This window comes from Podarcis vaucheri, assembly GCF_965113315.1.
Source record: "Podarcis vaucheri genome assembly, chromosome: 11".
NCBI lineage: Eukaryota > Metazoa > Chordata > Lepidosauria > Squamata > Lacertidae > Podarcis > Podarcis vaucheri.
Window position 1 is genome coordinate 29688603 of NC_138749.1, and position 26213 is coordinate 29714815.

The 26213-nt window shown below is 42.8% G+C and overlaps 2 protein-coding genes across 3 annotated transcripts; both read right to left on the reverse strand.

Annotated features, from left to right (window-relative positions):
* Positions 1 to 3383: 3383 nt before the first annotated feature.
* S100Z (S100 calcium binding protein Z) lies at positions 3384 to 16060 on the reverse strand. Of its 2 annotated transcripts, none has more exons than XM_082191725.1 (4): positions 15929 to 16060; positions 8241 to 8382; positions 3942 to 4105; positions 3384 to 3651 (listed from the first exon to the last, which is right to left on the reverse strand). In XM_082191725.1, exons 2-3 carry the CDS (start codon positions 8379 to 8381, stop codon positions 3947 to 3949), a joined length of 300 nt encoding a protein of 99 aa, XP_082047851.1. In that variant the 5' UTR covers position 8382; positions 15929 to 16060; the 3' UTR covers positions 3384 to 3651; positions 3942 to 3946. The 2 variants fall into 2 exon arrangements, with proteins under 2 accessions (XP_082047851.1, XP_082047850.1); XM_082191724.1 differs by lacking the exon at positions 15929 to 16060 and adding an exon at positions 8714 to 8786.
* Positions 16061 to 18346: 2286 nt separating this feature from the next.
* Positions 18347 to 25404, reverse strand: F2RL1 (F2R like trypsin receptor 1). The gene is made up of 2 exons (XM_082191740.1): positions 25245 to 25404; positions 18347 to 20132 (listed from the first exon to the last, which is right to left on the reverse strand). Exons 1-2 carry the CDS (start codon positions 25315 to 25317, stop codon positions 19033 to 19035), a joined length of 1173 nt encoding a protein of 390 aa, XP_082047866.1. The 5' UTR covers positions 25318 to 25404; the 3' UTR covers positions 18347 to 19032.
* Between the last annotated feature and the right edge of the window lie 809 nt (positions 25405 to 26213).

Sequence of the window (26213 nt, forward strand, 5' to 3'; positions counted from 1 at the left end):
AATAAACAGGTCTTCTGGCCTTAGATTACAGATGCGTTTTGCAATTTTTGGTTTTTGGTTCATTTTAATGTGTCTTTTTTCGTGCTTATTTGTTGGCTTTAAATTTCTATGCTGTGTTAATTTTATCTGCACTTTTTGTACACCACCCTAGATTTGTTCATGAAGTACAGCTGATAAATACTCAAAACAAATAGTAAATAAATAAAATGAATCCTAAGCAGATTGTGCCTTCAGTACAAACCTACCACTGTCCTTATTTTCACATGTGTAACAACCTGAATAACTCACATCACCGTGATGGTTTAATAATTCTGAATGTATGGTGTGTTGCTTTTAATGGAACCAGACTCTTCCTCATAACTTCTGCAGGTGCTTCATGACTTTAATGTCAAAATACATCTCATGCCTTCATTTGCCATACTTGATATACTAATATACTATCAATTATCAAACAGAGGGAAGGGAAACACAACCCAGCTGTATCCCCCCTCAATGACATTTCCAATTTCTTCTTCTCCATTTACCGCAATATTTTTGTGCCTAGAGTTTCAAAACACTCACTTGTTCTCGTTTTTAACTCTGGGGTTCAATTATGCATTTCCCAGTTCACCTTGATAGTCTCTGCTCTTGAGCCATTTGACACAGGCTCCTAATGCATGAGGATGAGGAGGTGTTGCCTTGACATGGGCTTACTTGGAGAGTCAATGCCTGAAAGAACTGCAGAATTCTGAAGCAAGCAGCAGCTCACTGATGTCATCAGGCACCTTATCCTGATTTCTGATTGGATAAAGCACTTGATGATGATGATAAAGCTTATTGAAAGAACTGCCAAATATCAAAATACATTAATCCAGTAATTTTCCCCAGTGCTGCTTCAATGGTCATTTAGACATAAAAGGAAATGCCAATGCCTATAGGCTTAAAGGCAATACAGTTTGTTTTCTAAGCAACTTAGGGACATCTAATGCAACCGGGATCTTGTAGACTATTAAGAAGTGAGTGTTTGACACTGCTGTATTTTTCTTGATCTCACATGTACAGAGAAGGATATTAAACCATAAATAGCTCTTACTTTTCTATTGATTTTTTAAGGTAGACTCTCTGATATAGACTCCTTTCTTAATTTAAGTGTTTAATGGTAGAGCTGAGGATGTTTGGATAAGCCCATGTAGTGAGCACGTTTTCCATTGTTCAAAGGGGGAGGCTAGTCTAAATTCATGATCATTGAGCAATTTAATTAAAGATAGCAGATAAATCTCCAGTATCTGACTTTGCTTTCCTCACTCCGTCTGTGCAATTGATCACACTAATAGAAAATACAGCATTGTTTTGTCTAGAACAAAGAATTATGGGCTATATCCTTCCTGTTGAAGAAAGTGGATACACTCCCCATTCTCCCCCTGCCTCCAGCCCCCTCAACACATGCAGCCCTTCTGCAGTCAACCATGTAGCTCCTTCCTAAATACCCAGGCAGATGCAAAAGAGCTTTTAAGGTCTGTTGTTCCATTTCGGACTCGGCAAAATACGTCAGACCTTCTTAACTGGTTAAGAGACAGAAGCATAATTTTCACATAAAGTGTCTCGTGTACCTTTTCATACACAAATCCCAACATCAGAGTCTCTGTCTAGTACTTTATTGTGGTTTATTTAAATGACATTAAAAGTAAAGAAAAACATATACAAAATGTTAATGGGAGAAAAAACAAGCCATTCAGCAGAACCACCTTCCTCCTTATAACAATAGAACCCTAAACCCAATGGTTTGTCACAAATGGTTTGTGAAAATGATTTGGATGGGTTTTTCAAATAGATCAAAGAAGATACTCAGAAGAATGCAAGATTGAGAGAGGAGACTTGAGTCAGAAAGATGGAGTGCTGAGTCTGAGGGACTCTTTTGGTGAGTTCTTAGAGCAGAAAAAGCTGAACAACGCTTGTTAAGTCACTGGCAGGGTACTAGGGACGTGATGGTGCCATGATCCATTAAAGGTGAGGCTATCTCAGGCTCTTGGCTCAATCTGGCTAGATCAGGGGTCTGCAACCCGTGGCTCCAGAGCCGCATGTGGCTCTTTTACACCTTTGCCGCGGCTCCGGGCGGATACTAGCGAGGGGAGGAGGCGCATTGTGTGCCCCAACACTCCCCACTGTGGCGGGCGCTGTACTGGCTGTGACGTCGCATGGGGGCGGTGCGTGCGTTAGTCATGCACTGTCCCGATGTCACTTTCCTGCCCGCCCGCCCGCTACATTGTAAGGGGCATGTACGCTGGTCACCGTTTTGAAGGGGAATGAAGAACACACACGCAAAAAAAGGTAACTTGTTAATTTAATGTTTATTTCTATGAGGAGGAGTAATTCTGAGGGGTCAAACAAATAAATAATTAAAAAGTGACAAAAAAGTTATTTTTATAATGACGAGTTTTGCGGCTCCCAGTTTTTTTTTCTTCAGAAACGGGTCCAAGTGGCTCTTTTTGTCTTAAAGGTTGCAGACCCCTGGGCTAGATGAAACATTTAGGAAGCATGCGTGGCCCTGGCTTTCCTCTCTCCCCAGGCTGTTGTTTTTAGTTAAATATTCTTCTCACCCAGGAAATAACTGGTCAGCATTTGTACTCTTCCTATAGCCTTGCACTTAGGCTAGTAGCTTATAGAGCAATGGAAAATATGTCGTTCATTCATACACTTGAAACTCTGAATTATGGGTGGAGTCAAGTGACCAGGAGCTCTGAAAAACCTTGCTATAAATGCCTATACCATGTGTGTGGCTGTGGCCTGTAGCCATACAGTTAGTTCCAGCATCTCTACCTCTCACCATCTGCTGAGAAATCCAGAGAAAGGCGGTAATGGTGCGGTTAACCTTAAGGTAAAAATCACTGTCATGTCAGGCTCAGCATACTACACGGCTATGCAGCTCTTATATGGCTCTGTTCCAGCACTACTCAAAAGGACTCAATAGAATTGAACTGGTTCAAGGTGTGACCTACAACACAGCACCTAATATGCCATGTGATGACAGATCTAAAGGTCCAATACATACAGCAGCCATATTTATTATCATTTATTAAATATTATTTATTATTTATTAAATGTGTATACCGAACCATAGATTTCAGAGTGGTTCACAACATAAAAATGCAAGATAAAGAAACACAAAAATACATAATAAAAACAAGAGCAAGAACTAAACAAACCAATAGATCCCTTCCCCAAACACATTTAAAAGGGTAAAAGGATGTTCATCAGCCAAAGGGCTGGTTAAAGAGGAACCTTTTCACCTGGCACCTGAAAGTGTATAATGAAGGCACCAGCGGAACCTCCTTGGGGAGAGTATTCCGCAAATGGGGAGCCACTGCAGAAAAGGCCCATTCCCCTGTTGCCACTCTCCAGAGGTACATGGAGAAGGGCCTCAGATGATGATCTCAGGGTCTGGGTGGGTTCATACAAAGAGACTTGCTGAAAGTAAATGGCTGGGTTTTGGAACACATCTTGCCTATGGATGAACTGCTCATTGTGCACTGATATAAAAACAGAAGTGGGAGTGTTGACAGGAAACCTTGTATTGCTGGAAGAGAAGGGAAAGCCAAACACAAAACAAAAAGTGAAATATTGGTTCCGTAGAAGTTGCTGTCTCCCATCCTGTCTCCAAAAGGCGACTGCAACCTGTCAATGCAAACAGAGATGTAGCAGGTATTTAGCAATGACATCATCCTTAGGAAAAGGAAATTATCCACATTAATGTGCATACATTCAGCTTCGTTTGTATTTTCTTCCTTTCTCTCTTTTTCATATTGGCAAGTTACATCTGGATGGACATTCTACACAAGGAAGTGAGAGGAAAGCTGAAATGTCTCCATGATAACTTCATTTGTTATCCATAATATCCAGGTTCAATGAGCTCAACCATTAGACAAGAAAAGTGCTACAGTGATAATTAAACATGCTTCACCTACCATTTCTATTCTCCCCTTTTCCTCATTTGCTCTTCAAAGAAATCATTGCATGCAACAGTCAAGGCAGCAACCAGAACCACAAATTCATTAAAATCCACTTCATTGTCTTTATTGCTGTCAAGATCTTGCATAATCTTATCAACCAACTGGGGATCCTTTTGACACTATAAAGGCAAAAACAGATAGATAGATGATAGATAGATAGATAGATAGATAGATAGATAGATAGATAGATAGATAGATGATAGATAGATATGTACATTTCAATATTGGTTAGAGAATCTTCTGAGATGTGCGTTAAATTACATTAGAGATTTCTTTTTATTTCCTTGAGGGCATGTGCATACACTGTCCTTAACCCTCAGGGAATTTTGTATATGTACTATGATATTTACCAGTGTCTGCAGCAGGTATTTGTCTCAAGACAGAGGTGCCTCAACTTTGAACAACATAATATTTATTTCTAATAGTGTAGATGGTTTACTTTATTAATAAGCTAAATGTCAATGTTTTCCCACTAGGGCCATCATCCAATTGTATTGTCTTAGTAGATCAAGTATTTGAATTTTAGACAACAAACTGGTTATATGTGCATATAAATAAAGCTATACTCCGAAAGAAGAAATGATCTTGTTTTTAGGGACCACACACACATGTTGCAAGCAAAGAGCGCAGAGAGGTGATCTCTCATATAAGAGGCAGAAGAGGGAATTGATCTTTGAAGATGGTAATCCTATATACCGGTATGTATACTCAGAACTAAATTCCATAGAGTTCAATGAGGCTTACTCCCAAGGCAAGTGGGTATAGGATTGCAACCCGAGTTTTGTTAGTCAGTTCCCCAAACTCAAAATATTGTAATAATTTCCAGTATCTGTATCCCAATTAATCTAAACCTAGAATTTACCCTAATTACCATCAGCTGTATAGATAATCGCTCTGCGACCCTATGTATCTTGCATTCTAGATTTATATGAACTTCTGTGTACTAGTGAAATTATTTCAAGGGCATTTTCACATGTGAGGCTTTCAGCTTCTTGCATGCTAATGATAATGGTTGTTTGTGTAGAAGACGAATTTGCAACATGAATTAGCATTGTGGCTCCTACAGTTTTTAAAAATCATCATTACAAACCTGACAGAGGCAAAAGCTGCTTTAATCCTAATGTGTGAAATATGCTCTACAAACCAGGACTAAATTAGGAGCACTGGAAGCTAACATGTGGACTCAACCTAAACCAGATATAATCCACTATTTCTGCTTAATCTTCAAAAGTCTGAAGCACATCTAGTTAGTGCTTGCTGATTACTTTGGGGACTGGGTCACTACAAACAGAGATATTTTATTAAGATGGAATGCAGGACAGAGAGAATCCAATCCGAGAAAATTGATGACAGGTTCCTTTTTTTATTTCTTCCCCTTTTTGCAGAGCTGCCAGTTTTTAAGACTATGAGATTTCTTAGGATTAATAGACTACAGGATGCCACTTATATATCAGATCTTTCTTTTTTTAACACAAGAACTTCAGCGGTGTTATAAATTAGGAACAAAATAGAGGAACACAAATCACATCAGGACTGATAATGTGTCCTGTAGCGAGAGCTCTTCTCAGCCACCTCTCTGCTCAGGATAGATAGGAAGCTATATTTAGAGTCCACAGGAGTTTCCAATCAACCTATGAATAAAACTGCATGTGGCTTCAGGCCCGAAGAAGCACTTAAAAAGCAAGAAAATTTCCAGGCATAGACCAAAGTTCATCTGCATACACTTTGATCTACATACTCGTTGATCTCCATATTCTATCTTTCTGCCCATCTGCCCACCTTACTAGCATGGTCAACAGCAATACCACCAGAAAGGTGGAGGAGAAGATAGCAAGCTATGACTGAGATATCTTTAAACCAGGGGTGACTAACCACCAGGCCTCTCCATCTAATTCTTGGGGCTCTCCCCAGCAGCACAGCTCACCTGTCCTGATCTGCTCTCTCCTTGAGTGCTTTTCCAAGTTGGAATCTCATCCTTTAACTGTGATATGTAGCCTACTTTATAAAGGTAAGCGTCACATCCATTCATCTGCCTACTTCACACCTCTCCCCACAATGGTATTCAGCTCCCAAAAGGTTGCACACCCCTGCTGTAAACTTTCGCCTAGGTATTATCACTTATTAAAATACCCTAAATGCCTCTTCTTTCTAATAATTTGCCTAAGGGAATATTATTACTTTGCTCTGGGGAGGCATCAGTACCTTTGAGACATTGGCAGCCATTACACCAGGCATAGGCAAACTCGGCCCTGCAGATGTTTTGGGACTACAACTCCCATCATCCCTAGCTAACAGGACCAGTGGTCAGGGATGATGGGAGTTGTAGTCCCAAAACAGCTGGAGGGCGAGTTTGCCTATGCCTGCATTACACTAATCCCCACCCTCATATCAGACCTATTCGCATGCTTCTCAACCATTGCATTACTTACTAAGGAATGGGGCAAACAGCGTTATGCTTGACATGGCCACAGCTGAATAGGTCTGAAGGGAAGAGGGAAAGGACTGGAAGAGGCAGGGATGAGGTTGCCTTGAGGCAGTTGGGGATAGCACCCTGTGGCTATGATTCAGCTACACAGATGGTGCAGAGAGAGCCTATGAGGTTGACAGAGCGAGTAAGACCGTGTATACAACAGCACATTTCCCCCTCAAAACCCCAGACACTAATCTGCCTTCACGGAGATACAGTTCCAATCACCATTCAACTACAATTCCCAGGATTCTTTGGGGGAGGGTAATGCATGTGAAATGTGCTTTAAATATATGGTGTATATGCAGTCGAAGAAGGAACCAAGAGAAAGGAAAGTAAGTAAAAACCCCCATCACCCACCAGTTTTCCCATACCTATTTGTACATTGCACATGGTATGAGTCACATACAGCTAACGGACCACATTAAAACCATTCCCAAAGAGAACCTATGGCCACCACTGAAGAAAATAGAATCTCTATCTCACAACCCCAATCCAACTTCCTTCTGTCCCAGCTTTAGCCTAGTGAATAAGGTACAGCCACCCCTTGCTGTTTGCAGTATTCTGACACCAGAGGTTTACTGCTTCTGAACAATGTAGTACAATTAATACACTGGCCAAGATGGCTGAACTGGAATGCTTGGATTTAAAGAAGAGTACAGCTATTGTGGGCATAACAGAAATCCTGGTAAAAGAGGAGAAAGCCAGTTGGACGAGGTTATCTTTGGATACAAACTCTATAGGAAGGGCAGGATGAAGCAGAGGAGCTGTTCTGTACGTCAAAGAGAACATTTATGCTTTCTGCTCTAATTTGTATGTTGCGCTGGATTCTTTTCTATATTGCATTTTTGTGGTTTTATTGTAAGCTGCTATGAGCCGCAGCTGAAGACTGGCCAGTAAAAAAAAGAAAAAGGAAAATAAATAAATAAATAAATAAAACAAATCAGATGATTCACTTCTGCAGCACTTTTGTGAGCCTTCCATATTCTTAGACTAGATAGGTAGTTGGTTATAAATAACACAGCACTTGAAATATTCTTAAACTCTTAAGCAAAAACATAGCAGCTGAGAATTAGTTTTGCTTTTTTCCATGAAGAACACTTGAGTGTGTGCACTTGTGTCATTAATTCAGTACTGAAGCTGTGTTCTGTGGAACACAGTTTTTCTACTTTGAAAAGGAACATCGCCTCTTCCCCAGTGAATGAATAAAATCAGCTCCCCATTCATTTAGATATTACATTTGCTATGGGGATCACCATGACTACTGTGCATCTCCTACCTTTCCCACCCCATTACTTGTCTTCATGTACCAAGTTCGTCCACCACTGATCCATGTCAGTGGGGGCAGGGAAGCTCACAACGCACAAACTGAGTTCTACCATATTGGTTTTAATGCCTAGACAAGATATTCAGCTGAGCTATGGCATGAGATTTTTCCCACAGCCCGCCCGCAACTTTTATAAGTTAACTGGGATTTGAACCCAAGACTTTCACATCCATATCGAAACTTAACATTATAGCTGACTATTTGGATAAAGCTTTCTAATAATAACATAATCAAGGGTCCTAAGTACTTGGTCACCAGAGCACATTTCCTTGGATGTGGCAAAATATAGCAACTATTTTTGCACACAGTACAGCTGCTGTTGCAGAAAAGACTTAATTGCATGTCTGGGTGAACAAACGGCATATGAAATACTTGTCAAGGATCCTCCAGTAGCTATTCCCCCTCCCCATGTCCAGCAAGCAGTCAGTGAAAATAGGATTTAACCATGACTCTGTCTTACCGAAAGGAAGTCAGTAAGTTCGCTGGTGAGGAGCTCCTTGAGTTCTCCTTTATTGAGTTTATATTTGTCCCCTTCTTTTCCTGAGTAATGGTGAAAGACCTTGATTAAGGTGTCCATCGCACCTTCCAGCAGTGTTGGCATACTACAAAGGGAGATAAAGGGAAGACTTATAGCAACCTTGCATGAACCATCTAAAACGTAAGCATTTCTGTATATGCACAGAGATAAACACAGTTGTCCAGAAAGTCAATATAGGATTCAGAGCTTCTGTGATACTAAATATTTGTCATCTGACCAGCTGCACAAACTTGTTTACCACGCTAATTTAGGAGAGCACTTTTACAAATGAATCCAGGAAGAAATGTGTTGAGCTCATTGGGTGTGCAGTCATCTCTAAGTGGCCACACGTTTTCCTGAAAGGGCAAAGAAGCAAAATACATCTAACAAGGCAAAATTTAAGCATTTCTTCCTACCTGTTCTGAAGTGGTCCCAAATAAAGTATTGTCTCCAGCAGGTACAGACTGTAGTCAACTCTATTCTGAGGGTTCCACCCTAGCTTACCAAATTCCCCTGGGGTTTCTAGAGGGAAATCACCAATGATAAAATGTCTCCCCCTTCCTGGGTTTCACTTTATTTGTGACTGCCTGTTATGCGTCAACAGGTGTAGGTATCTTTCCCCAGGTGGCTTTCTTGAGGCTGGCTGGCTTCCCTGAGCATTCAATAAGGAGCTAGGAGTATAAAAGCGGCAACTTCATTAAAACAACGAGGATGGAAATCCAATTAGTTGCTAGGAAGCCAACCACTGGGAATACCACAAATACAGAACAAGAAGATGCAGCGCTTTGCCTTATGGTTTATTTCATTTATATCCCATCCTTCCCCATAGGAGCTAAGGGAAGTATACATTTCCTACCCCCTATTCCCCCATTTCATCCTTGCAATGACCCTGTGAGAGAATGAAGGCTGAGAAATAGGGATTGGTCCAAGATCATTCAGTGAGCTTTATGACTGAGGGGGGTTTGAACCTGTCTCCTCCCAGTGCTACTTCAACATACTAATCATTACACTAACCTTCCCCTGGTACCTTTGGGGTGTTTTGGACTACAGTTCCCATCAGTCCCAGTGAGCCAGCACAGCCAATCCAAACTGACGATGAAGGGAGTTGTAGACCAAACATTTGGAGGGCATCTGATTTCATAAGATATTGATCTAAGTTCAGTCCAATGTGAGACTGGATTGTCACGCTTCAGAAGTTAAAACCGAACCTTCAGCATATAATTTCCAAACTTAAAAGAGTACTGGAGATGCAAAGGCATTCAAAGCACAGGTGGTGCCACTAAAAGATAGCTCTCTTCATGAAAGAATGGCAGGAAAATTCACTTAGAAAACACTGTAGCAAAAGCAATCACTCCACTGAATATGCTGTTTGCAACTTACTGCTTCACTAGAAGTAGGAGCGGAAGGGTCCATCAATTTTGATTTCCCAATTTCTCATTTTTTCCTATCTAAAATTTGGTTCTTCACATTTCTACAGCAATTAATTTTTTTTTCTAATCCTCACAAAATAATTTTGGCATTTGAGTACAAATTTCTAACAAACACATTTTTTAAAGTAATTTTTCTTAACATAATGCCTTTTTATATGTCATCTTCAAGAATTTATTCATATTTATGCACACTTTTACCTAATATGTGCATTTTTGTAAACTTTATTTAGTTGGAGAACTGCATCACAAAATTTCAAAAGATGGCTGTGTGTCAGTTCTCATATTGCTTTCAAAAATGCAGATTCGACGGATTCAACTTTTACATGCGATCTGAATCGAATTTCTTTTCAGTCCCTACTAAGAAGTAAATACAGCAAATTGTATTTCTACTAACTGGCACTTAGGGCTATGATTCAGAAAACATGAAGTCGTCCTCCCTAAGGAGGTGATGAGGTTGCTCTGGAAGGTGTAAGATCTTTCCTACCTGTGCTACGTTTTTGGGTGTGTCTAGGGTTGCTTCACATGAAGTGAGATGTTTGCATTGAGGGGATGGGTGGAGGTGGAAAAAAGAGCATGGGTCCCAAGGAAATATGTAATGGGGAATGTCACTCCTCAGCAATGACCCTGTTACCCAAGGGTGCTTGTTGTTGGAGTTCTTCCCCCTGCCACAGATTTTTGGCTCTGAGCATTTCCCCAGTAAGCCTGGTTTCATTTCTTGGGAGTCGGTGGAACTAGCAGGTTTATGTTAGGGACAGCCAGACCACAGAGCCACTCAATAACTTAGAGACATCTTGAGATGCCTTGTGAACGGTGCAGTCTGACTAGGAAGCAGGAGGACCTTACCTGAATCACAGAAGTTCATCCCTTAATTCAGGGAACAAACAAAGCCAATGCACACTTCTATTACAGGGTTCAGATATACCGGTAATCATTGGTGGAAATTTTTTGTGCATTATAAGTCGAAATTTTATTTGGAGTGTGGCTCCCCCTTGTGTGCTGAAATGGAGTTATATGCTGATTACTTTAGATTTAACTTGCACAGTTAAGTGTTTTGTGTGCTATCTTGCTAGAGAAGCAAACACATAGAAGTGGAATCTACCTACCTAAAAAACCCTTAAACAGCTAGCTAAGTCCTCTAAGCTGTGAGGATAGCAAAATCAACAAAAATATCATGGGAAATAATAGTTAAGCCTTGTGCACCTCTGATCCGTGCAACTTATTTGGGACAGCTAGAAGAATAACCTTGATCACCAGCTACCTCTAGAAATAAAACACTCCCAAAGAACCTCATGTTTGTGGTACTCAGTGGGGCCACATGCACACACCTCTCAACTCAATATCCAGTTTGGAGGAGTGGGTAAGAGCTACCTTGGTTACCTGTGGCCATCCCTGGCAGCAGATACTTACCTAGGTGTTTGCCAGGTTTACCTAGCGACCCTAGGTACTTATACCTCTGCCTGGCAGATCCTCTCAGGTGGGATGGATGGATGGATAGATAGATGATAGATAGATAGATAGATAGATAGGGTGTCTCTGTCCTTTGAAGCCTTGATGTCACTCTCCACTCATGTGCCATCTGAGGCAGCTGCCTCACTCTAATGGTGGGGCCAGCCCCAGTTGCAAATGAGGAGAAGCAGCAGCAACAACAGGAAGCCAGGTATGGATCAGCAACAAAATAAGTTCCTATGAAACATGCTATTATAGGTTTTGGCCTTGCTTTCTGTCCAGTTATATTTTAGCACTTTTAAAGGAGATTTTGATTCAAGTTCTAGTTTGACCATGGGTAGTCAAACTGTGTCTCAAGCAGTAGAAACTTTTGACATTTGAAAGTGAAGGTTCATGGACCTAGTTAAGGGACACAAGCAAAATGTGTTATCTTGGTTTGTTTTGAATTTGTTTTAGGCCTGTGGCCTTCTAGAGGCCATGGTACTCCAACTCACATCTGGCTCAGCCAGCCTGGCCAATAGTAAAGGATGTTGGGAGTTGCAGACCAATGACATATGATTGGTTGCAGGTTCCCTATCTCTGTTTTATGCTTATACCAGCCCAAAATGTGATTCATTCATTCATTCAAAAACATTGATAAGCTGCTGTTAGGTTTCCAAGGGGTTGCTCGTGCGCAAGCAGGCAAATCTCTCCCTGGCTGGCTGCTAATGTAAACTTTATCTGTCCGGAGAGCCACTCACCCGTGGCTGACTCAATCGCTGGCAGAATCCATGAGTGGGGCGTTTCTTAAACTTCCTCCAGCACAGAAGCTCCTTGACGCTCGGTCTCCGCCTTCCCTCTCTGCGCGAAAGCCTTCTGCGCAGAGAGGGTATGGGCAGCAGGCAAGGAGTCATGGGACCGCCTCGCCACTTCCGACTCCTGCACCCCCTCTCCACTGGAGCTGCGTTTATTCTCTTCCCCAGAAGATGAGCTGCTTCTCCCGATCCCTGGAGGCTCTCTATAATCCCTCTGGCTTTTGCTCTCTTCCTCCGGCGCTGATGGCAGTTCCCTGACAGCTGCTTAATAGTTTAAAAATCTCCAAGCTGTGTACAATATAAAACGAACAGTATTAGTCAAACAAAAATACCACGTAAAACCAGAGAGCCGGATGTGAGAGCAGGATGTTAGATGGGCCATAGGTCTGGTCCAGCAGGTCCTTGCTTTGTTCTTATCTGTTATGGTGCCCCCCAGATGTCCTTGAACACCCCCTCCAGCCAACCCCAGCTATCATGGCCAATGGTCAGTGGTGATCAGAGTTGTGCCTAGGCCAGAAGTCAGTGAGAAGCAAGAGCTGGTCAGAACCCAGCAAGCAGAATTCCTTTGAAAGCAAAGGAGGAGCAGGAGATAAGCAGGGCTTCTACAACCTTGGTGGCAGAAAGTGAGGAGGAATTAAAGAAGTTTTTCATGAGCGTGAAAGAGGAGAATGCAAAATATGTTCTAAAGCTCAACATCAAAAAAACGAAGATCATGGCCACCGGTCCCATCACCTCCTGGCAAACAGAAGGGGAAGAAGTGGAGGTAGTGAGAGATTTTACTTTCTTGGGCTCCATGATTACTGCAGATGGTGACAGCAGTCATGAAATTAAAAGACGCCTGCTTCTTGGGAGAAAAGCAATGACAAACCTAGATGGCATCTTAAAAAGCAGAGATATCACCTTGCCGACAAAGGCCCATATAGTTAAAGCTATGGTTTTCCCATTAGTGATGTATGGAAGTGAGAGCTGGACCATAAAGAAGGCTGATCGCCGAAGAATTGATGCTTTTGAATTATGGTGCTGGAGGAGACTCTTGAGAGTCCCATGGACTGCAAGAAGATCAAACCTATCCATTCTTAAGGAAATCAGCCCTGAGTGCTCACTGGAAGGACAGATTGTGAAGCTGAGGCTCCAATACCTTGGCCACCTCATGAGAAGAGACGACTCCTTGGAAAAGACCCTGATGTTGGGAGAGATGGAGGGCACAAGGAGAAGGGGACGACAGAGGACGAGATGGTTGGACGGTGTTCTTGAAGCTACCAACATGAGTTTGACCAAACTGCGGGAGGCAGTAGAAGACAGGAGTGCCTGGCGTGCTCTGGTCCATGGGGTCATGAAGAGTCTAAACGACTAAACAACAAAAAGCAGTGGCATAGCATGGGGAGGGCCGTGGCCCTGGGTGTATGATTTTGAGGGGGCGCGAGCCAGGTGCCTCACACTGGGATCCCCATCCTGTCTGCCATTGGGGGTCTCTGGGCCCTGGAGCCAGCCTGGCCTTGCTGCTGCACACCTGGCCCCCTCGCTGAATGGCTGCCCAGACAGCATTGGGGGGATGCATCCACCAAGGGCTGTATCTGTCAGCCACCCGACCAGGCTCCCCGCTTCGTGGCAGGCAGGCAGGTGGCAAACTGTGGCCCCGTGAACCATCCATGCTCTGTGCCTGTGGCAGGGAGGGTTGGGCTGGCGCAGTGGGTTTGGTTCAGCCTTCAAGCTAATCCTCTGGTCCTGCCTGGTGCATGAGCCTTGGGCGCCAGCAAAGGGCACAACGCAGCTGTGAACAAGTCACAGCTCACATCTCAACAAAGAGGGATGGGGGAAAGGGATCCCAAGGGCACAAACTCATCTCTCAGGTGTAGTGAGAATCATCATACAGTGGTACCTCGGGTTAAAAACTTAATTCGTTCTGGAGGTCTGTTCTTAACCTGAAACTGTTCTTAACCAGCACCACTTTAGCTAATGGGGCACTCCCGCTGCCGCCGGAGCACGATTTCTGTTCTCATCCTGAAGCAAAGTTTTTAACCGGAGGTAATGTTTCTGGGTTAGTGGAGTCTGTAACCTGAAGCATCTGTAACCTGAAGCATCTGTAGCCCGAGGTACCACTGTATATTGAAAACTAAGAAGCAATATTTAAATCTAAGAAAGATATTAGCCTAAATCTTTAAATTAGCTAAGGATCGGAAGACCTTTTATAAAGGACCTTTAATATGAGCTATAACCAGAAGAGGGAGCTCTTATGACATATAGAATACACTATATCTATTCTAATGTATGAGGACTTACCTGTACCATCTCAAAATTCGGCTAGTAATTTGTTCCTGCATTTTGGAGATGTGAACCACATATTATTTCTTCTGTCTAGGTGATACATGTGTTTCCCTGGAGTTAAAACCTGCTTTTGGCATAGCTGATAGTAGCCAGGATTTTTTTTCTAAAACAACCACATTTCACTGTCCCTTGCGATGTGCATTTGGCATACCATGGTTTTGGGATTATGGAGTACTCACACCTCCCTGATTCATTTCCTTTTTGCTCCTCCTGCTGCTCATTTCTAGTCCTCCTGAGTCCTCTCCCCAGGTCTGGCCCACCCATGAGGCAAGGTGAAGCAAATGCCTTGGGCGTTTCTAGATATAAATCACAATTATTTTTATTATTTGTACCCCACCCATCTGACTGGGATGCCCCAGCCACTCTGGGCATCTTACAACATATATAAAAACATAACAAAGCATTAAAGGTAAAGGGACCCCTGACCATTAGCTCCAGTCGTGACCGACTCTGGGGTTGCGGCGCTCATCTCGCTTTATTGGCCGAGGGAGCCGGCATACGGCTTCCGGGTCATGTGGCCAGCATGACTAAGCCGCTTCTGGCAAACCAGAGCAGCGCACGGAAACACCATTTACCTTCCCTCCAGAGCGGTACCTATTTATCTACTTGCACTTTGACATGCTTTCAAACTGCTAGGTTGGCAGGAGCAGGGACCGAACAACGGGAGCTCACCCCGTCGCGGGGATTTGAACCACCGACCTTATGATCGGCAAGTCCTAGGCTCTGTGGTTTGACCCACAGCGCCACCCACGTCTCTTAATAAAGCATTACACATCTTTATTTCCCCCTTGTTCCTGATGTAGATTTTCACTCAGCCCTTCTTCCCTAGCAGTTGTTTTGTTTTGTTTTGTTTTTTGGCCATTTTGTTGTTCACCTCAGATGCTAAAATGCCTTGGGCCAGCCCTGTCTGCCCCATATCTTTCAGTTATTTTCTTCAGTATATTGTATTTTAATTTTTTTTTAAAAAAAGAAGGAATAATGTTTTTATCTTGTCTACCTGAGCTCCACCATAACTAGCAACCTTTCCAGGGATGTTGAGCTGGACAAGCATCTTGGCAAGGCAGGAATGCCAATGGCTGGCCTCTCCACAAGGGTATGGGAGAATGTGATGCTAATGTCCAACACCAAGATTAAGGTCTACCAGGCTTGTGTGTTGAGCATGCTGCTTTATGGAAGTTTGTTTGGGCAACTGACATCCACTGGGAGTGACACCTTAATGCCTTCTGTATGTGCTGCATCAGGAAAATTTTGGTCATTAGGTTGTATTTTTCTAATGGTTGCTAGTCATCCTGGGCAGAGTCTAAGAAATGTATTATCACCACCATAATTATCATAATCAAGTTTATTATTCACACAAAGCATAGCCCTGTAGATTTGGTATATTAACCCTAAGGGCATGAAACCTGGAACAAGAAACAGTAATAATCTTGTTCTGCAACATTCTTGGCTTGATTAAGTATGAATACAGTACCTGCTTGCTTTGTGTATTTCAGATTCCTCCCTTTGCTTCCGCTGGGAAGGCAACTCCCTGAGTGCTTTGTTATTCCTTACATAACACGATTAGGACACACAAGAGCACTTCCTTGATCCAAAAACATGGGATGGAATGAAAATGATATACAGTATCAGGTATTACCTGAACTCCCAGGATCATGAACTTTGCAATGGCTCACTTCCAAGTGCCAGAGTCCAATTTATTTCTCCATACAGTAGACCAGAGCACTCATTCAGGCTGGCATGATACCAGAAACTCCAATTAGCCTTTTCTTATATATATGTAGTTTGTTAAAGGTACTGAGAGTTGCCAGGCAACTCTTATTCCCCTCCTACAGCTGTAGTTGCCAGAGTGGTTTATCACTCCCTACCTCTTCACAGGGAACTCAGGGAACTGTAGCTCTGTGAAAGGAACAGGAATCTCCCAAAAACTCCCAGAACTGTTAACAAACTACAGCTCCCATAATTCTTTTCTTTTTCGTGGAGGGGGCGGGTCATGACTGTTCAAAGTGGTATCAATAGTACTTTAAATGCATGGTTTAAATGTGGCCTACACAGGGAGATTGTGGGCTCTCCTTCACTGGAGTCATTTCAGGAGAGGTTGGACCATTATCTATAAGGGAAGCTGCAGCTGCATCTGGCATTGCAGGTCCTGCACTGAGCAAAGGCTTCAACTGGTGTACCCCCAAAGTCACTTCCGACTTTATATTTCAGCCCACTAAATTGGCATGTCCATAGGTCAGTGGTTGAGCATGCATTATAACACAGGAGAACTCAGGTTCATTTTAAAAAAAATCATGGAGGACAAGTGGCTGCAAATCATGGTAGCTACACGTTCTGAGGGCCAACTGCTGGTAGCAGCAACCAGAATAGAAGAGGGCTATTGTCTTCATGCTCCACTTGCGGGCTTTCGGGAGATGTGTGGGTGGGCTGCTAGGGGAAAGAAAATGCTGGGGCAGATGGTCCTTTATTTTGATGATGCACCAGAGTTATTAATTTTTCCATTCTGGGTGTGATGACACACTTTATGTAACTCTTTTTAATAGTGTTTTCTGAACTGCTTAGGTACATTTTGACCCTTCACTGAATTAGAAGCCCAACTCATTATTGTACCCCAGCTATTAAGAAAGTTAGAACAACTGGAGGAACCCACTCCTTCCAGTATTTCTTCATGAATCATTGTCATTCAGAGCATGATTCTCTTCTAGTACAGCCCAGTAGCAGCTGGTTGTGCCAAAATGAAGCCAGCAGTCACCTGTGAGGGTGGGTCTTTCTACAGTGACCTTATGATGATTCAGTTACTTCTGAGTCAGAAACATGGCAACATTGACCAGTCTCCCCAGCAGCTGACTCAGAGGAGGCAAAAGAAGAACACTAGCTGGTGAAACAGGAAGCTTCCTAAGTGAAATGGTCTACAAGAGCCTTTCTTTTCTCATGGCATGCTTTGGGAGTTAAAGGAAAAGTTAGGGATTGTTAATATTAGCAGAACCATGCAAAACACAGCACCAACCAAATTCTTGTTCCATGGCTCAGAAACACAGTGGCCCACTTTGCATAACACTTTATTTTTTAAATTTTTTTAAAAAATTGTATACAGCCCTTAATCCGTAGATCTCAGGGAAGTTCACAACATAAAATTGTAATATAAAAAAACACAAAATACATAGTAAGAACAAAAACAAACCAATAACCCCTCTCCCACAAACCCATTTAAAAGGGTATTGATTTTAATCAGCCAAAGGCCTGGCTGAAGGAATGTTTTCACCTGGCACCTAAAGGTGTATAATGAAGCTGCCAGTCGAACCTCCCTGGGGAGAGCATTCCACAAATGGGGAGTCACTGCAGAAAAGGCCCTTTTTGTGTTGTCACCTTTTGGACCTCTCATGGAGGAGACACGTTGAAGAAGGGCCTCATTTGAACCAAACTATGGCTTAGCAGGACTGTGCAAACATATTAGTTCATGCAAAGCTCACTCTCGCTTTGTTCCTGACAAATTCTTTTAGCTCAGGTTTGGCTTAGTGTGTGTCATGCATACTAGTCACTGCAGTCCTCCTTAACCATGATCTGTACCCGAGAAAAAACCTTGGCTACAGATCATGGTTAGAAAAAAAGAACTTAAGCACAATTCCTGGTTTTTATAACAGGCAGAGCTTAGCTGCTGCATTATGCAGAGCTAAAAGGACCAGGGAGGAACAAAGTGGCTGCAATCAACATTGCAGAAGGCAGCCCGTTTGGCTTAGCATTATGTGCAGTTGTGGCCAATAAGTCCTTTTAAAAATCTGCAAATTTATTTTTCAAACTGGATCCCATAGCCCCTCATATAATCCACATTTAATAACTTGCTGAATGAAAAGGTCATTGGTCAGTTTGCTACCTGTGAGCAGAGCATACAAATATCACAAGGCACCGTACCTTGGCTCAGTTCATAGGCAGAGCAAGTTGCAGGGGTGCCGCTTGGGAAGAGTCCAGAGAGGTCTGGAGAGCCACATTTGGGCTCTATGGTATGCGGCTCCCCACCCCTGCTTTAATGCTTTTTGAGACAATATTAATACCTTAAACGTAATAGACAAAAATCAGAGTTTATTAAAAGTACCACTTTATAAAAAGTTTAAAATATTGGAAACAAAATTACTGCAAAGTACATTTCTGAAAAAAGCACATAATTGCATGCTACACTGAGACTACATTATTGGTCTCATTGCATATTCACAGCATATTTAAAATATAAAGAGTTGTTTATAAATTATATATATATAAAAACCTTAGATATATATCTATATATATCTCAGTGCAAACAATACTCACTTGGACATCAGTAATACAATAGGGCCTTGAGATTGGCAACAGATAGGTTTGGCAAACATAACTGAATCATCTGTCTACAAATTGCTACATGTGTGTTGTAAGACTTATCTCATGAAGGACTGTGACCCTCAAAACGCAAGCCTTTTAATTATTACTGAAGATTAGTGATTACATAAGACCATAACAATAAACCTGGGAACTAGCAGTGGCTATCAGCATTTACAATGAAGGTTCCCTTTAAAACCAACTAACTTGTCTACAGAAGCAGTAGCCTGATGCTTTGTTTAGCACAAGTATCAGGCCAGTTGCTTTTGGTTTTTCCATCCCCCAGGAAAGATGGCAGGATACAGCAGTTTGGAAGTTCTTATGAAGTTATGTAAGGCAAACACTGTTCAGTTTTTCATTGCCAACAGGAGACCAAACCTCCATCCAAATATAAATTTAGTAGGTTGACTTCGTAGTCTGTGAACCGGAGGAATAAGAGGGGGACTTCCTTGGGTATCTGTTTGACGAGAGAGAGACTTGCATCCTCCTTGTAGTGCGCACGCTTCGACAGATGAGTGCGTTTTTAAGGTTGTCCCTAAAGTCCTTTGAAATGAAGTAATAGACAAATGGATCGATGCAGCTGTTTAGGGAAGAAAGGCACAACGCTACAATGTACAAGGCATATACATTACTGGTGTTGTGGGTTGTGATCTGGGCGTAGTGTAACACGAGCAGAACATTACTGGGCAAAAAACAGATCAAGTACATGGAAAGCACAGTAATGATGAACTTGATGGCTCTTTTCCGTTTCTTCCCAATGTTCTCATCTGTAATGGAAGCGTTCAGAGTCTTTATCATGAGGACGTAGGAAACAGTGGTGAGAACAGCGGGGAATAAGAAAACTCCAATTGCTAGAGAAAGGAAGTAGTTGTACATGTCTTTAGCCAACACTGCATGAGGCAGGACATCATGACAAGTGGTGATGTTGAGGTTAGAAACATAAACAGTTTGGTCAACGAGATACAATGGAATGGTGCCAAGGAGGATGAGTATCCATATTGCAGCTGAAATCCCCACAGAAATTTCCGACTTCTTTCTTGAGTGCAATATGGGGTTCACAATCACCCAATACCTTTGTACGCTGAGGCATGTCATAAAAAGGATAGAGCAGTACATGTTTCCATAGTAGAACCCAACGAGTACTTTGCACAAGCCTTCGCCATAGATCCAGTTATTGCCATTAATATGGTATGCAATCTTCAGAGGGAACCAGATAACGAAGAGGAGATCTGCCATTGCCAGGTTAGCCATATAGACCACTGCTGGGTGCCGCTTTTTCGTTCTCAAGAAGAAGACCCACAGAGCCATAGCATTGCTTGGCAAGCCAATGATGAACACTAGAATGTAGACCATGGGAAGGAAGACTGTAGTCAATTTGCCAGTGAGGATTTTGGCTGCAAAAGCATCCACAGTGTATGCATCTTTAGAGGTGTCGCTTGTATTGACCTTATGACCAATAAAGCTTCTTCCTTTTGTCCGGTTGGTTGGATTTCTCTCTAAAAAGGAGAAAGGCAAGAATGTTAGCTGCTCATTGGTGAAAAACCAAACATGATAATCATGAAGCCTACATAGGGAACACTCCTAAATACTTAATTGGATACTATAATTCAATTTGGTTTAGGGGAGTTCTACCATTGAACTGACAGGGCTATCTGGCAAGCTTGACTTCATCAAGACGACCCACAAATTTAGAATCTTTTGAAGAAGAGTGTGAAGGCCATGCTTAATCTTTCCTATGCCTGTCCATTGTTCCTGGGAAAACCCTCAGTGGCTGTTCTTACCTTATTTATTCATCATGCTTAATCCTTCCTTATGCCTGACCATTGTTCCTGCTAAAGCCTATGGAGGTCATTTTACTTTATTATCTACCATGTTTTTATCCCACCCTTCCTTCAAGGAGGTGGACTGCTTCCCCCTCTTCATTTTATTCTCACAAACATCCTGTGATGCAAATAAGATTGTTACTGAGGAAAGGTCTCAACCTTGAGCTTCATGGCTGAGTTGGGATTTGAACCCAGGTCTCTCCAGTACTAGCCTGGGACTCTAACCACTATACTTCATTGGTTCTCAGCCATTTTTGCCACCAGTTAGGCTTATTATTTTGTGTCTTAAGAGTTTGAGTATTGCATTTGCATTATAAGTGTATTTCACAAAGAATAAATGGTATTGGGGAAAGGAGGTGGAAGTTGGGAGTGTGGTGACTTCAAGCAGACGCTGTCTGGAAGAGCTGGTGAGGACAGACAAGCTATGGATTATTAACCTATACACTGCTATGAGAGAGTTTTGAAAACAAAAAGTACTGAACCCTCTCTTGGGCTCAAGGGAGAGAAACACATTGTCTTCATTCATTCATTCTCATCTATATCTATCTATCTAAACCACAGAGCCTAGGGATTGCCAATCAGAAGTTCGGCGGTTCGAATCCCCACGACAGGGTGAGCTCCCGTTGCTCGGTCCCTGCTCCTGCCAGCCTAGCAGTTTGAAAGCACGAAGTGCAACTAGATAAATAGGTACCGCTCTGGCGGAAAGGTAAACAACGTTTCCGTGCACTGCTCTGGTTTGCCAGAAGCGGCTTAGTCATGCTGTATACCAGCTCCCTCGGCCAATAAAGCGAGATGAGCGCTGCAACCCCAGAGTCGTCTGCAACTGGACCTAATGGTCAGGAGTCCCTTTACCTTTACCTTTCTTCTACATCAGTGATATAAAGTAAGCACAGGACTGGGAACAATATGTTTCATTCATAGCACATAGTTCTGCCTAACTAATGCAATAGTAGGTGGAGCATTAAGCCAAAGTGCTCTTCAACGCCTGCTCCCAACTACCTAACATGGTCAGCACACTTGGTTGCAAGAGGGTTTGGCCCTGACTAATAGCAAAGTTGTTACACAGCTGCAACTCATGCCATTATGTAGTTAGATATTAACACTGGATGCTAACTGGAGCCACTGACTAAAAGGCTCACTCATTCATTAGCGCTATGAGCAGGAGAAAACTGGAATAGATTGTGCTTTGTATAGCACACACTCAAAAGTACCTGAAAAACCAGTATTGAAACTTTTATGTTTTCACTTTGTTAGCAAGTGTTTTTAATGTACACAAATAATGAGCAGGAGGTATGGGAAAGAAGAGACAGCAAGAAATATGCCTCCTCCTCCTACCTCCAGTGTTCTCTTAGCCCCTGGAAATATTACCTATGTCCTACCACAGAAAGGTCACAATGCGAAGTCTACACTAATTTCACTTTTAAACTCACACTGCAGAGCCAACCCAATATATTTTGCTGCCTGGCTTAAAGGAAAAGATCATTCCCCACTGGTCTATGTACAGGAACCAACCAATCTGATGGTTGGATCTTAATCAAATAGCCATTCTAGGACAGCAACCTCATTTGTGCCCTGGAGGTGGTGGCTAGCCTAGGGGGTGCAGGAGAGGCCATGCAGCCCAGAGCTCCATCGCCCAACATCTTGCCATCGTTCCACACCTTACAGCATCTGCAGACTATGGCAGCCAACTCTGCCTAAGGGTTAACCAATGGTAGGACCAGCCATATGGAATTTTACAAAATGCCTTCTCTTCTCTTTCTCTCTCTCTCTCTCTTTTACAACATATTGTGAAATCCTCAGGAGCAAGGTTGGCGTCTGCAGCTAGGTCTTGCAAGACATCTACACCCATTGATTTCTCACAGAGTCAAATATAGTCCCTTAGCCCTAGGAATGTTGCTCCACCATTCCTCCTACAGTAGGAAGATGTAAATCACAATCTCCAGTGTCAAATTTGAAAAGGGCGCCACGGCACATTGCAGGAGCTGCAGTGGATGGTTTAGATACAGTGACATTATGTGTGAACAGGCAGTGTGCAAGTGGTAGCTACCCTTTCAGTACAGATCAGTATGAGAAGGCAAAACACACTCCCAAGGAACAAGGCAGACCTGGCTAAGAAAACCACCCACTCTCTTGGTACGTTCCTGAGTCAGACCACTAGTCCATCTAGCTCAATACTGTCTTACACTGACTGCCAGCAGCTCTCCAGTATTTACTAGCCCTACATGGAAATGCTGGGGTTTGTACCTGGGACCTTCTGTATGATTATCACTCCAGGAAGTACAGCTTATCTCCAACCACAACAAAGTACCGTATTTTTTGCTCTATAAGACTCACTTTTTCCCTCCTAAAAAGTAAGGGGAAATGTGTGTGCATCTTATGGAGCAAATGCAGGCTGTGCAGCTATCCCAGAAGCCAGAACAGAAGGAGGGATTGCTGCTTTCACTGCGCAGCGATCCCTCTTGCTGTTCTGGCTTCTGAGATTCATATTTTTTTTCCTCTTGTTTTCCTCCTCCAAAAACTAGGTGCGTCTTGTGGTCTCGTGCGTCTTATAGAGCGAAAAATACGGTATATGTACTTGTCTCTAACATACTTCTGCTTTCCCCCCACTCTCCAACTTCAGAATACAGGTTCTTTGAATGACAGGAACTGCCTTTTTGGTTTTACGCCAGAAAGCTTCATGTGCATCAATGGCGTGGTATAAATGAGTAATTGTGTGTGTAGCTAGTTTGCCAGACTTTTTAGTCCACTTCATTGGCTTCTGCTGAAAGAGATGTTAGGGGTGGGTGCCATACTCCTGCAAATATATTACAAAATCTTTTGTAGATATTGAACCATTTTTAAAAATGAGAGTGGTTTTTCTAGAAAATTACTCAAGCTGATATAACATAGCAACAAAACCAGAGTCTAAATGCACAGATGCCATAGAAAAGAAGTATTGGATTGTTCTTAATTAACTGTGCTCCCCAGGTAGAAGTTGCAGGAACCATAAAAGGCATTTAGATTCAAACAGAAGCTTAACAGATGCGGAAACAACCATTAACACCATCACAAAATTAAAAGCTGCAGAGAAGCCACTGCAAAGCAGAAAACTTACATTATCTCTTCTTAAATAAATAAATAAATACTCCTTGACATCGAGCAGTTTAGACACAAAGTGAATACCGGTACTTTGTTTATCCAATCTTAGTATCTTGGACTGCCCAGTCAATTCTTACAAAAAGTAGTAAGCAAAAGAGGATGTCCATTTAGTGATCTAAGAAGAGCCTTCAATGAACTGGTATAAGGCCATTTTACAATTGTACAAGTTGCATTTACGCAAAATGAAGTCCTGATAATGTTTGCACTGCAAGGCATACCCAGGAGGCATGAAAAGAGCCCCAAGTTACCAACACTTTCCTAACCTTTTAAGATTATGCATTCTATTCATTTACTACAAGCTAATTCCAAAGCCTAATAAAATTATATTGAATCTCACAGCCTAAAGAATGGGTAGGCAAACTAAGGCCCGGGGGCCAGATGGCCTTCTAAAACCGGCCTGTGGACAGTCCGGGAATCAGCATGTTTTTACATGAGTAGAATGTGTCCTTTTATTTAAAATGCATCTCTGGGTTATTTGTGGGGCATAGGAATTTGTTCTTCTTCTTAATATCCAAATATAGCCTGGCCCCCCACAAGGTCTGAGGGACAGTGGACCAGCCCCCTGCTGAAAAAGTTTGCTAACCCCTGGCCTAAAGTGTTATCCATTGCTCCCAAAAAATCCCATCTTAATGCATGATAGAACTGTTTTGCTACAGTCCGGAAGATTATACTTTGATTTTTTCAGGAGATCAGATCATTAGCACTAATGTCTGAGAGCTTAATTAAAGATTCATTAAGTTTTCATTTTCAGACTAGGTTTTTTAATGTGGTAAAAAAATCAGTCTGTGTCAAGCTATTTTACATACATATTTTAAATATAAACCATGGTTCAAAGGAAAGCATTGTCAAGATATCAGGTTTATGTAAGAACTTCTGCCTTAGAGACAATTTTTTATTGTTGTTATTTACAAGATTTACTGGATGCCTTACTGAAGAGATCAAAGTGAAGTATAACACCTAGTACCCATTCACAAGAACACAGATAATTCTTGTAGACTTCAAAGTAAATCAGATATTAACACAATGTTCTAAGTCGTCCCCCCAGCCCCGCGCCAAAAAAAATAATGTTTTAGGCACAGAGATTAGTCACTTGGTAGCTTTGAAGTGAAAGCCAAAAGGTGCAAGGAGGAAGTGTAAGTCAGTGGTGTTCGCACTTTCTAAAGGCAAATAAATCAGTGTGGAGAAGACTCCATAAAGTTGAGCAGTCTGAAAGCCACTGCTGAAGAGCTTTACTCCAGGTAAACACGACTTATGGCGACCCAGAAGTTAAAAAAGAGGGGTGGGGAAGCATTCAGTATATGCTTGGGACAGCTTATACGATTTGCAGCCATGCACTCAAAACAGGACATTAAGTTAAGCCTTGTTTACCTTACACGGAGAAATAATAATGGAAAGTGGGGGGGGGGGGTTAACATCCCCAAAGGTGCAAGTCTCTCTGCACATTTGTTTGGGAGCCCCACTGCACTTAGTTCCACTTTGCCTAAACATGAATCCGATCCTGCTGCTCGGACTAAGAAGAGGCAAGCCAAGTCTACCTGAGCCAAAGGCCAGCGAAATCTCCAGGAGGAGAAAGGCTGGAGGGCAGACAGAGAAAAGGACCCCGCCACCTTCTTCCCCTCGGCGAGCACAGGGCTCCGCGTGCCTTACCTGTGGCAGAAGCGAGCATCAGAGCTCCAAGCAGCACCACGAACCCCAGCCAAGCCCGGCCGAGGCGCCCCATTTCCGCGGCACGCGCCTCGTTGCAAAGGCGCCACCACCAACTTCCTCCTCGAGCGTCGACGGCGACTGGGCAGTTTCACTGATACCTAAAAAGGGAGAGGTGGAGGGCTCGGGAGGGGGCGGCGCCTAAGCAGCACCTCCGTGACGTCATCGCTCCAGTCCTGCCCTCCCCCTCCCCCCGCGCCTGGCTGTAGGTAGGCGCTCTTGGCTGCCCTCGGGAGAGGGGCGAGGTGAGCTCAGGGCTCTGGAACGTGGCGCGGAGGCGGAGGAGCTTTGCGCGCCGCCATCGAGCTCGCGGAGCGCCGACGAGCAGAGCCAGACATGTTCCCAGGTAGTGCCGGATTTACGTATAAGCTAAACAAGCTGTAGCTTAGGGCCCCCCCAAAAAAATTAAAGGGAAAAAAAACCACTGGATGTACGTTTCCAAAATATAAGATAAAAACACTATCAATATACTTAATTGTATTTCACTATTAATATACTTCTTAATTGTATTTCAGTTCAGCAATTACTTTGATAACATACATATTTTGTTATGTGCAAATGGCTTTAGATACCTGTTAGGTATCTAAGACCCTGATGCTGGGAAAGATGGAGGGCACAAGGAGAAGGGGACAGCAGAGGACGAGATGGTTGGACAGTGTTCTCGAAGCTACCAGCATGAGTTTGACCAAACTGCGGGAGGCAGTGGAAGACAGTGCCTGGTGTGCTCTGGTCCATGGGGTCACGAAGAGTCGGACATGACTAAACAACAACAACAATAACAACAACCTGTTAGGTCCATAAATTACCATGTAAAGGTAAAGGTAATTATACCATAAGGTCAGTTGCGGACAACTCTGGGGTTGCGCACTCATCTCGCTCTATAGGCCAAGGGAGTTGGCGTTTGTCCAAAGA

What these genes read in the sequence shown, in the direction of transcription:
- S100Z (XM_082191725.1), bottom strand. Translation starts at nt 8,381, where the DNA reads ATGCCAACACTGCTGGAAGGTGCGATGGACACCTTAATCAAGGTCTTT. An exon ending in AACTTACTGACTTCCTTTCG is followed by an intron (nt 4,106 to 8,240) that starts GTAAGACAGAGT and finishes TTGCCTTTATAG; the next exon opens with TGTCAAAAGGATCCCCAGTT.
- F2RL1 (XM_082191740.1), bottom strand. Translation starts at nt 25,317, where the DNA reads ATGGGGCGCCTCGGCCGGGCTTGGCTGGGGTTCGTGGTGCTGCTTGGA. An exon ending in GATGCTCGCTTCTGCCACAG is followed by an intron (nt 20,133 to 25,244) that starts GTAAGGCACGCG and finishes TCTCCTTTTTAG; the next exon opens with AGAGAAATCCAACCAACCGG.